The following is a 12,667-nucleotide window of genomic DNA, read 5'->3' on the forward strand; positions in this document are numbered from 1 at the left end:
ACAAAAAACATAGAATAATAAATAATTTTAGCAACTCCTAAAAATTTGAGAACAGTCTATAATAAAATACATACTGACACAGTTATTAAAAAGTCTTCAACTTTTTTTCCATCTTAGATGATGAAATCTTAACATCAAATTTGTTCGTTTTTCATGTTTATTTCTTTCATTTTTCAAGCTGATGGTTGCTAAACCTGGTAAACTTTATTGTACCTTGAGGTAGACTGTCATTATATTAACAACAACATGACTGTGTATATAGGAAGACAAAATAATCTGGGGATAAATTATTAGAGTTAGTAACTTCAGCAAAATACTAGATACAAAACAAACACAAAAATATCTATATACCAGAAAGACAAAGAAAAAGAAAAATTTAAAGACATTTACACTAGCACCAAAAAAAACAACTAATTGGATATTTTATGGTGGAAGGAAATAGTTTTACATTTTTTAGGTATAAAATAACATTGGGCAGTGTTTTGTTTTGTTTTTATTTGACAGGTGACAAACACCCAGGACTGGAGGCAGCATCTTCCCTTTCCCTCCGGCACTGTGGCCGCCCGTGTGAGGGGCTCCCACCCAGCTCCCCCAGGAGCCACCCCCACAGCTGGGATGACACTGTGGGAGAGGGCTAGTGTGTTTTGCACCCTAATTTGAGGATGAGAGCAGGGAGAAAAAACAATCAGCCGAAGCAAACAGTATGTAAGGTTTTGTCTGAAAGCAGGTTTGGGTGGAGGGGGCTCCCAGGCAGGGCTGACACCCCATATTGCGCTCAGCCCTCTGAAGAGACCCACGCTGGCGCTGGTGGTCAAAGGTAGCCAGACAGGCTAGACCAGCTGGAACGCGCTGAATTCAAGCTTTTATGTTCCTTTTGCCCTTTGCCCCTTCTGCACTGGCATCCAGATGTCCTTCTCCCAGAGCTTGGGGCCAATGGCTCTCTCAATTTTGCCCAGAACCTTGTTATTAGGAATGGCCTGTCCACTCTCGTAGTTCACGATGACCTGTGGTTTTTCGTTAATTTTTGTCACCAGGTCTTCTGCGTCAGTCCCTTGCTCTAACGGTCTGGTCCTGCTGGATCACCTTGCCCACCCCAAGCGTCTTCCTGTCCAGCTAGGCTGTGTTCTTGGTGACTGAATGTTGTTTATTCTGGCCCGAACCCCATTTCTTGGAATTCTCCACATCTCATGTGTGAGCTGCTAAGATGGCCTGCTTGGACTTGGCCTGCACGCCCCAAGTCCCTTCTTGGGCAACACTGCCCTGGTATCCCAATTGCTTTCGGCCACCCATTGCAGGGCGGGCAGGTCTGGCAGTCAATTCTGAGGCTCCACGGCAGCTGCTCAGGTCCTGTTACCTTGTCACTCTGGAGTGTTCATTTTTAAAAAAACTAAAGCGTCCTTCTTATCTTTTAGAAATACATATTGAAATGCCTATAATGATATATTTTAAATTTGCTTCAAAATAATTTGGGGAAAATGGTGGGATTAAGTAAAGCAGGGATATAAATGTGACAAAGTTGTTGAAACTGGGTGATGGCTACATGGTGATTCATTATATTGTTTGTTTCATTTTGTTTTTAATAATATACCCAGGTAAAAATCTAATAAAAGATTTCCAAGAAACACATCTACAAAGAAAACTATATGTCAATATTTTAAACATCAAGGAAACCCTAAATAAAGTTTATGGATTGAAAACCCATTATTATAGCAAGGTCCACTATACTCAATCTGAGCTATAAAATCAATGCAGTCTCTGTAAAAACATCAGCAGGTATTTTGTGGAAACTGACAAGCAGATCCTAAAACTGAACAGAAAGGCAAAGAGCAAAAATTACCCAAGATAATCTTGAAGAACAACGAAGCCAGAGAAATTACTGGATGTCAGCATCCACTGTAAATTTACAATAAATGAGACAGTGTGGTATTTGGACAATGACAGTCGTATAGTGCAATGCAAGAGACCAGAGATGGAAACAGATACAGATATAATATGAATACCTGATCTGCGACAAAATTGGCAGTGCAGAGTAATGGGAAAAAGAAATGTCATTTCCACAAATGGCACTGGGTAATCTGGGTACAGAATCCTGACCCGTAACTCATATCATACTTAAGAAGGTGGCTCACAGCTTCACTGGGCCAACTCATTGTAAACCTTCCACTGGTTCCCAGTCATTCTCTCAGGCTACTAAAAAAGGTGGAAACTGAAAACAAAAAACAAAAGAAAAAAACACCGTAGCCCTTGATCTGCCTGTCAATATGGAGACACACCTATTTCAGACAGGTAAGAAGAGAATGAAAAATCAGCCTATCTTATCAGAGAAAACAGAATAAATATCTGGACAGTACCACTGTGAAAACAAAATTAACTCTAGTGGATGGATCCTGGGTTGTGCCACCCAGAATAACCTCTTCTGGCCTGAAGTACTCATTCCCCGGTTACCCAAGAGCATCCTCAGCTAAGAAAGCTGCCTTGCCAATAGCAACCTGCACTCCAACCACTGGTCTGTGCAGGAGTAGAAAGGCTAGGGCCTCTCACCCCAACTCATGACAACTCCGTCAAGAGGCTCTGGGATCAGGCTTTGTTGTGAGCACAGCGCAGCCCAATCTCACCCTCTGCCTAACCCTGCTTCCCACCCTGCCACCATGGGAGTGTATCCCAAGAGTGCTCCTCAAATACTTCCCCCAAACCTCAGAGTTTGCTTCCAGGAGAATACAACCTGGGACAAACAAAATAATAAGAACAATATAAATAAACAGTAAAACAACAAAAGGCTTACAGAGGTAGACAAAGAGCCTAATCTAGAAAAATATATAATACATGGAGAGAAGGAACCCTTCATAATTGCTGCTGGTTACAGAACACCTTAAGAAGAAGATGAAGTCAATAAAACAAGAGCTCAAAACTGAGAGGATAAAACAGCCAAATGAGATGAAGAGGGCATGTACAGATCTATGGAAACAAACTGAGGGCCAAAACAACATACCTGCCAAATGAATAACTTAGAAACAACACAAAACTAAATGGCCACTGCTGAAAATTGAATTACCAAACCTGGAGGTAATCAGGGTAAATGCAGAAGAAAAAGATAAATAGAAACGGAAGACAGACAAACAACCCATAAAGGGCTAATTGTTGAGTCTGGTGTGAAGAATTCAATAAAAAGGAAATGACTTAAAAGACAATACATTTCCGTGACATGAAGAAAATAAACTGAATCTTCAAATCTAAAAGCACACTTATTACAGAAAAATCTGTTAAAGAATGCTCAACACAATTAATACAGCAGTCATGAACTCTTCATAAAAAAAAAAACCACCAGACAATTGAATCTACCAATTAGGAGTCAAATCAAAATAATAAACTCTGGAATGGAGACAGCTGTGGGATTATAATTACAGAACAGGATACTACATTATAAAAGAAGTTATGGAGGGGAGAGAGGAGAAAGTATTCAAAAGTCCTCATCTTTTATAGCAGAGAAGTCATGTACACTATCAAAAATTGAAATGTTTATAAAATAAACACAATGACTTCAACTTAATGTTTTTCATGACCTCTTAATATTAAAGAGATCTTTTAAGAAATATTTACTCTTGTAGTGAAGAAATATACATTTGAAAGTCAACAATTCTTTTTGTTGAACTTTTTCCTCCACTGAAATCAGAAGTTATTTCATACATACATATTGCTTGCAATCTCCACCTTAATTAAGTCTTCAAATGCAGGCAGCATGATTAATGATGAGACAGCCTCTGATAAGATGTAATATGAAGTTCACAGGGTCAGCAATGAAGTAGTGTTGCCAAAAAAATATTTAATCTGAATGTAATCAAGCCTTTAGATCTATTCAATAACTTTCAGTTAGGAAATAGAGGAAAATAAGTCAGTGAGACTTAAGAAAGTAAATCAGATAGTCCACAGTTGGCCAGGACTTTTCAACAAGTCAGTATCATGGTGAAGGGGTAGAATGAAGCACTTTTCTAGATAAAAATAAACTATAAAGATATAACTATGCATTGCATGACGCTTGATTGGATCTTGCTTCAAATATATAAAACAGCTATAAAAACATCTTGAGAACAATGGGAATAATTAGAGATTTGGTATTAGATTATTTTAGGAAATTACTGTTAAGTTTTAACAGAAAAAAAATGATACTATGTAGGAAAATATCCATATTTCAGGAGAGGCATATCAGAGTGAAGTACCATGATGTTTGCAACTTACTTTCAATGGTTCTGGGGTGGAGGGGGCAAGCAGCAAAATGTTAATCATTGCATCTCAGTGGTTTGTATATGGGTGTCCATTGTGCTTTGCTTTCCATTTTTCTGTATGCTTGGAACTTTTAAAATTTCCCCTAATAGTTTTACTTTTGTTTGAAGTCTTTACAATGATCACAACAGAATGACTTTTCTTTTCAAGAAATACAAATTTCAAGATATTGATTCTAGGTTGTGGGAATATGAATAATAATTATTATTATTTGCACATTTCTGTACTTAAATAACCCCCAGTTTTTTTAGGAGTGAATGCAAGGAAGTGAAGACAGTATGTGTACACAACTCTTTGAGAAGTCTGACTGAAAGAACTAGAAATGAATGTCCACATGGAATCAAGGAAAGGTTTTGTTTGATGATGCGGAGGTTGCTGATGCAAAAAGAGGAGGATTGTGGAAGGAGCCGGGAGGAGTGGAAGCCTAGAAGTAGGGAGGGGGCCATTCCACAAGAATAGCAAAATGCTCCTTCCGTGTTAACAGGAAGGACAGGGAGGGGCCTCATTTGATGGTTTCTATTTTCTTGTATTTTCTCAATTAAGTATCACAGAAGGAGGCTGGAGGATGGGGGTGTGGGAGTTTTCACATCAAAGGGCAAAGCCTGAAAGAGTCATTTCTGGGACAAGGAGAGCTCTATGAAGTTTGTGTTCAACAATTTAGTCAAACCAGCCAGCCCAGAACGGTTTTTCTGTGAGGAGTCAAAGCTGCTCAAGCACTGAAGGAAGGAGGCAGATGAAAGAAGGAGGCTGTGCTGGAGGAGTGACAGCCAAGGTGGGAGCCAGAAGGGAGCACACAGTTCCCAGAGCTGCTCTCTGCTGGACCTCTGAACCCAGAGGGAAGGGCTGCCCGGAGCCCAAGGTGCAGGCCATCCCTGTGAAGGCTGGGGCATGCAGACCCTGGGAGCAACGACAGCAAGTAGGATGGGACCAGCTGCCATGGTTCAGTGCGTGTATACTGATGCCCTGAAGGCTGACACCAGTCCCAGTTGAGAAAAGCAGGCCTCTTCACTAATTGAGTCACAGGAGCCCAGGAGCCATCAAAGAGAACTCAAAATGCATGCAGTGTAGCCGGAGTTTGCACGGAGCATGTGCAGTGAGAACCACCAGATACCACCTGCAACCCTGGCACCTGGCCACACCCAGGGTGAGATCAGAATCCAGCTCTGTCTCAGTGCCAAAGGGAACAGCATCTTCTGGAGAGGCACATTTCCATCAAAGTTTTGAAAAAATTAAGAATTGGCTTCTTTTTTTTAAATATAGACTTCCAGATTCTGATTCAATAGCTTTTACAAAAACCTCTCCAAGTGATTCACATTACCAGGCATTGTTTGGAAACCACTGTTTAGTGGTCTCAAAGCCCTGAGATGCTGAAAGAAGTAGACACACAGCAAATACTTGTGAATTGAATACAAATAAGTTCTATATATTTTTAAACATCATTTGTAAATTCTTGCACGTGTAAAGAATAGCATTAAAATGGTAACACTCCTGACCACCTACACAACCACCGTGAATCTGAATACCTTGCTTTTCCCTCTCACCTTAGCACAGTCTGACAGTTCAAGTACTTCAGCGACCTGTCTGTCCAACCAGGAAAATAGAGCATTATGTTGAACTGAAACCAAATAAAATAACTAACACAGGTAATGAAGACTACCCATCAGTCTTGTACCTCAACCACAAATAATCTGCTTAAAATCGAAGAGAAAAAACATCCACTAAGTTACATTCCAATGGCCATGTGAATGGGATGATTATTAAGGTCGTCCTTCCTTCCAACCTACAACACATTACCCTCAAACAGGTAATTCTCAGATCAGATTTATATGGTTTATTGTTGTAACCAAATCACACCAACCCTCCTCCGCTAAAAACTGCTCCCAAGCATTTTGAGAAGAGAAAATAAGCAATGTTATTTGAACAGGGTTCTCCAATTATATAACATATTACATTACAGAAATGCGAACCATTTATTTATAAGAGTTAAAAGGGTTTTGTCTTGCTAGGACAAACACTTGATTGTCTCCTTTAATCATGGACCTCAAAATTTTAAAGATGGAAAAGGCTAGAGCATGGGATGTCTCATATAATATTCTTCCTGGTTGGACACTACCCTTCATCTTCAAAGCACTTAACCAGAGTTTAACTGTTCTTTGCTTCTAACAAGAAGACACATGTTTTGGAGGCACTAACTACCATGGCCAGAGAGCACACCTGCTCACTCGAGTTCAATAAGTGGGGACTGAGATTCAACTGTCATCTGACATAACTCTCAACCACTCCCAAACAAGCCTGTTAATAACACTATCTTCTCTTTTATCATAGGCATCCAAATTTTGTTTTTCATTCATTAGTTTCCATTGTATGTGTTAAATGATCCAGGTTTAGGCATATGGTCATTCTAATTTCTTTAAATCAGGGTTTGAGTTTCCTATGGATACCAGCAATCAAGCTGCAACACACTGGTAGAGACCTTGTAACAATATCGACTGCTATAGAAACACCAAAAAATATCCCAAATCTATTGCTTCCCTCTATATCCACTGCTAACCCCACCCCAACCCCAGCCATCTCTTAGAATTACCTAGAATACTGCAATTGCTTCCTAGCTCTTCTCCCTGCCTCCAATCATCACTTCTCCACTCACCCACCAGCCAAAGAAATCTTTTTAATCACATAAATTATGCCATGTCATTCCCACTGTAAAACCTTCCAAGGGACTTCCTATTGCATTTAGGATTACCTGGCTGGTGTGGCTCAGTGGACTGAGCGGCAGCCCGTGAACCAAAGGGTCACAGGTTTGAATTTCGGTCAGGGCGCATGCCTGGGTTGCAGGCCAGGTCCCCATTTGGGAGTGTGTGAGAGGCAACCACACATTGATGTTTCCCTCTCTCTTTCTCTCTCCCTTCCCCTCTCTCTAAAAATAAAATCATAAATAAAATGGTTTGTTTGGTTTGATGGTCTCCTTGCTTCTACCCTGGTCCCCCAATATCTGCTCTCAACATACTCTTCCATGCCTGGACTGTTCTTCCCCCATCTCCCTCCCCTCATTTACATCTGGGCTCAAATGTCACCTCCTCAGTGAGGCTTCACTGACCATACTGAGATGGAATTCTTCCCCAAGTCCACACTCCCTACCTCACTCCCTTACCTAATTTTTTTTTCTCTTGACTGCACAGCTACATTTGCCATAATATAAATTCTAGCAGTTTCTTTCTAAAATTCACTAGAAAGCTCCATGTAAGCTCCAGAAGGATAGATGTATGCCCATGACACTTGGGATTTTGATGTTTTATTCATTTCTGTATCCCAACTGCCTAGGAGAGTGCCTGGCACATAACACGTGCTTAAGAAATATTACTGAATGAAGGATCTTATCTTGTCTTCCCTGCCGACCTTCCTGCCATCTTTCCTACCTTCTCCCATTGGCTCACTCAGTTCCAGCCACAGTGCCTTCTCTCCGTTCCCCCAGCCGGCCAGCCTCATGCCTTCTTCACCTTCCCTTCTGTCTGGAATGCTGTGGCACCAACCACTCCATCGCAGGTACTCTCATTGCATTCCTCAAATCACCTCGCTTATTCACGAACCCACTTTTTATTTTCTGTCCCCACCACTGACATGGGATCTCCAGGGCGGGGGCTTTGTGTTGTTCACAGCTGCTTCCCTGGTGCCTGCGATGGGCTTGACACACAGTAAGTGCTGCTCGGTAGGTAGGTCGCAGGAGTAACCAGCCAAGCTCATGTGGGTGTCCGCTTTCTCAAGTATCAAATAAGAAGGCTGAATGAAGATACTCTGACATCTCTTTGTGCTCTTTATAAAACGCTGATTTTACAGTCTTGTTAGCAAGCATAGTTTACAAAGAGCCCTCACTTATGACAACTCCTGCAAAGCTCTGGGAGGCAATTAACAGTGTTGTAATCATCCAGCGTTTACATCTAAGAAAACTGCTGATTATGGGACTGGCCCAAGAGGCACAGCTATTCAATGGTGAAGCTGGGTCTAAATTCACAGCTCTTTCAATGCTGCTACTGTGATAATAGAATTAAACAAAAATTTTAAGTCCTTACAAATAGGTTCAAGGAACCACAAATTTGCTGGTTTACTGTACACTCATCCAAAAAACCTACATCATGGGAACTTCCCATTGTTTTCCCCAGTTTTCTGTGAACGTGCTGGTGATTTAAGAATGAATGATTACACAATACAAATAAACTTATCCCCCAGGACTGATCTGATTACTGAACATCTAGCTTCGTATAAAGGAATGTTTACTTGTTTCAGCTCATGTGTGCATTCGAAAGCACTGAGTGTCCTGCGGAAGTAGTGGTGAGGCGTGCCAGCGGTCACAGAGTAGAATGACTTTGTTAGGTTGTGGCTGGGTGTCTACAACGAAGCAAAGGTGCCTGCCCTGTGAAAACGTGGTTGAGGTGCCGAGCACTTAGCCACCCACCTTGGCACTAGGACTCCAAGCTCTGCGTTCCGCCCACCTGCTGACGCGACCTTAGTGCTCTGAGGGCAGGGGCAGGGCCGTGGCTCCTCGCCCCTCCCCCACCACGCGGGGACCTCGCGAGTCCGGCCAGCCTCTGCTGGCGGGCGCCCGGCCGGGTGCGGGAGAGGTGCCGGGTCTGGTCGCCACCGAGCGCCCTCCGCGGACCGGACCCAGACCTCTGGCGCTAGCCTCACCTGTAGGTTGTCAGCAGCACCTTGTTGACCAGCACGATGAAGAAGGAGCAGGTCCCGTAGAAGACCGCGGACAGCAGCTGGACTGCCCCGGAGGGCGGCCGGGCGGAGGCGGGGTCTGCATCCGCGCCATCGGCCTGGCGAGTCATGGCCAGTGCCCACCACCGGTCTCCAGCCTCGGCCCCGCTCCTCGCCGCCCCGCCCCAGTTCCGCCTCCGCCCCTGTCGCCCGATAGGCGCAGCCCAAACAGGAAGGCCTCAGCTCGAGCCCTGCCTGCCCGCGAGGCGCGGCCGGCGCCCCAAAGCGGGAGTTTGTCCTCAGAAATACCGTGCGTGTAAGCATCCCCCGGTCTAAAGGGAGATCAGAAATGGGTTGGGAAGAGTTAAAAAGCCCTACCTCCTTCCAGACTGCTCTCTTGGGGAGAAACGCTTCAGCTAAGCTTTCGGGTCGATTTTGCCTTTTTTCTACAATACTTTCTTAATGTATAATTTATATACAATGAAATGCAGATTTTAGAGTACACAGTGTAATAGTTTTGACAAATGCATACACCCATACAACCACCCAAGTCAAAACAGAACATTTTCATCACCCCCCAAAGTGCCCTTTTTGCCCCACTTATCAAGAGTTATTCTATTACCATAGGTTAATTTGCCTTTTCCAGAAATTCATATGAGTGTGTTCTAAGGTTTTGTTTTCTTTTTCTTTTTGTTTTTTTTAAAGATAGGAAAAGAGAAATGGATAGAAACATGGATGTGAGAAAGAAATATCGATCCATTCATTGTCTCACATGAGTCCCAACTGGGAGGAACCAGCGACCTTTCACTCTGCAGGTCAACACCACCCAGCCAACTAAGCCACACCAGTCAGGACTAAGGCTTTTTCCATTCCCTGTGTATTTTTGCCACTTGCCCACATTTTGTTTTGTTTTTTTCACTGTTGAGTAGTACCACAATTCGTTTATCCATTCACCAGTAAATGGGCATGTTGGTTGTTTCCAGTTGAGGGCTAGTATAAAAAATGCTTCCATAAACATTTGTACGCATGTTTTCATTTGTTCTTAAAGTACCTAGGAGTGGAGTGGCTGGATAAGGTAGGTGCAAAATCTCAAGGCTTTCCTCACCTCTGGGTGCTTTCTGACAGGCTCTTTGCTTGCCTGAGGGCCTGCTTCCTAACCAGCAGGATAGCAACTAAGCACCAGTGTCTGTTGTTGACATTAACTGAAGGAGATCCTCCCAAAACTGCCTACTCTGACCACAATCCATCTGCTCTAGCAATTTTTCAAGTGTCCTGTATTTTCATTCTAAATAATTAACTTTAAAAATCTGAAATCTTAGCTTTGAGCTAATTATATCCATGCCGTATGATTGTGTTTTTTTTTTGTTTTTTTATTGTAGGCACTGAACAACCAAGAACATTTTCAACACTGATAAGAACTAAAGCATAACTTTTGACAAATAACTAGCACTAAAAAACACAGAAAGGAAGAGTCCACATCGCCCAAAACAAGAAAGCACATAAGACTATTTTAAAATAGAAAAGGAATTCATAGGCAAGTTAAATTAAAAAAAACCTGAACTTGAAATCATTCTAATTTACTCAAAAAGACCAATTAAGTTTCCAGTGAATCTCCAAATAAGTTTTGATTGCCAAACAGTAAAACCACTTTGAATGTCATCCTTATTCATTCTGCATTTAATTCACATCTATGTCCATATTCCAAGACCTTAAGTCACTGTTAAATCTCATCCTGTTAAAATCACAATTCACAATTAAAGAGTTGCTTATAAAATTCTCTTACAAAGCCCCAGGCTGAACCTTGTCATTTCAAGTACAAGACTAGAGATATACTAAAAATAACTAATGAAAAATTATGTAGACGGCCAAGATGGAGGTATAGGTAGACATGCTTCGCCACCTTACACAACCATTAAGTAGGCTTACATCTACCTCAAAACAAAAAAACCACCACAAATGCCAGAAAATCGAACTGCATGGATGTCCAACAAAGATTTAAAGAATACTCATCCAGATGGGTAGGAGGGGTAGAGCCGGGGAACCAGGATGAAGAGGATATGGTGTGGTGGTGGCAGTAGCAAGGCAGTGGCTGTGGCCAGCAGGCAGAATGTAGCAATCACACATTATAAATGCCAGGTCACCTGGGGAGTGATCCCAGCCCCTGGCCAGACTGCGCAGCTCATGGTTCCAGCGCAGGGAAAATAAAGTCTCATTGCCTCTGGCTATGAAAACCAGTGTAGGTTGAGGCAGCAGAAAAAAGTGTCAGTCTCTCCAGAGTCTGTTTAGAGGGCCTCCATGGTCCTAGAATGTATGCAAACCCACCCACTCTGGGAACCATCACCAGGGCAACAGCTAGAGGGGCAGCTAGAGGCGAACCACTCCCACACAGGAAGTGGGTGCCAATCAAGTGGCATTGTTCCCTCGGACCTCTTACCCATATACAGTGCCACAAGGTAGTGAAACCAGTCACCCAGCACTGACGAACACCAAAGGCTCCGTCCCTTACAACTTAACAGTTGCGGCATCTCTACCTAAGACACAGGCAAACATTGGGACGCTGTCAAGTTGAGGAGACAGAGAAGTATGGACCAAAAGAGTGAGCAGACCAAGGCTCCAGAGGGAGAATTAAGCAAGGAGATAGCCAACCTAACAAACCCAGAGTTCAAAACACTGGTGATAACAATGCTCAGAGAAATGACTGTGTATGGCAAACCCATAAGGGAAGAAGTCAAGGCTACACTAAGTGAAATGAAGAAAAATCCACATAAAACCAATAGTGAAGGGAAGGAAGCCAGGGTTCAAGTCAATGTATTGGAACATAAGGAAAAAATAAACAGTCAACCAGTACAGAATGAAAAAACAATTGAAAAAATAAAACAAGATGCTTAGGAAACTGAGACAATTTTAATTGTACTGACATCCGAATCATAGGAGTGCCAGAAGAAAAGGAAGTGCAATAAATTGAACTTAGTTGAAAAAAATAATAAAGAAAAACTTCCCTAATTTGATGAAGGAAATAGACATACAAGTCCAGAAAGCAGAGTCCCAAGCAAGTTAGGCCCAAAGAGGACCACACCAAGACATATCATCATTAAAATGCCAAAGGTTCAAGATAAAGAATCTTAAAAGCACCAAGAGTAGTCTGGCTGCTGTGGCTCAGTGGATTGAGAGTCGGCCTGGGAGCCAAGTGTCGCTGGTTCGATTCCCAGTCAGGGCACATGAATAGGTTGCACGTCAGGTCCCCAGTTGGGGGCACAAGTGAGAGGCAACCACACAGTGATGTTTCTCTCCCTTTCTTTCTCCTTTCCCCTCTCTCTAAAAATAAATAAATAAACAAACAAACATAAATAAGTAAATTATTTTTTAAAAAAAAAGAAGCACCAAGAGTAGAATTACCTACAAAGGAGTTCCCATAAGACCATCAGCTGACTTCTCAAAAGAAACTTTGCAGGCAAGAATGGACTGGCAAGAAGTAGTCAAAGTGATGAAAAGCAAGGACCTACAACCAAGCAAAGCTATCATTTAGAATGGAAGGGCAGAAAAAGTGCTCCCCAGACAAGGTAATGCTAAAGGAGTTCATCATCACCAAGCCTTTATTATATGAACTGTTAAAGAGACTTATTTAAGAGAAAGATCAAAACCATGAACATTAAAATGACAACAAACTCACAACTATCAACAAAAGAACCTA

The 12,667-nt window shown here is 42.3% G+C and overlaps 1 protein-coding gene and 1 pseudogene across 4 annotated transcripts in view; both read right to left on the reverse strand.

Annotated features, from left to right (window-relative positions):
• Window positions 1-9,164, reverse strand: part of SLC35D2 (solute carrier family 35 member D2) — a 57,227-nt gene extending 48,063 nt beyond the window's left edge. For all 4 annotated transcript variants that reach the window (XM_090274037.1, XM_090274035.1, XM_090274038.1 and 1 more), the window contains exon 1: window positions 8,962-9,164. In XM_090274037.1, coding sequence (XP_090130163.1) covers window positions 8,962-9,107 — 146 coding nt within the window. In that variant the 5' untranslated portion in view covers window positions 9,108-9,164. The remainder of the gene's footprint in view (window positions 1-8,961) is intronic.
• Window positions 864-7,764, reverse strand: LOC150012799 (endothelial differentiation-related factor 1 pseudogene; annotated as a pseudogene).
• Window positions 9,165-12,667: the final 3,503 nt, after the last annotated feature.

This window comes from Furipterus horrens, unplaced genomic scaffold, assembly GCF_987537825.1.
Source record: "Furipterus horrens unplaced genomic scaffold, mFurHor1.1.pri manual_scaffold_4, whole genome shotgun sequence".
In the NCBI taxonomy this organism is placed as follows: domain Eukaryota; kingdom Metazoa; phylum Chordata; class Mammalia; order Chiroptera; family Furipteridae; genus Furipterus; species Furipterus horrens.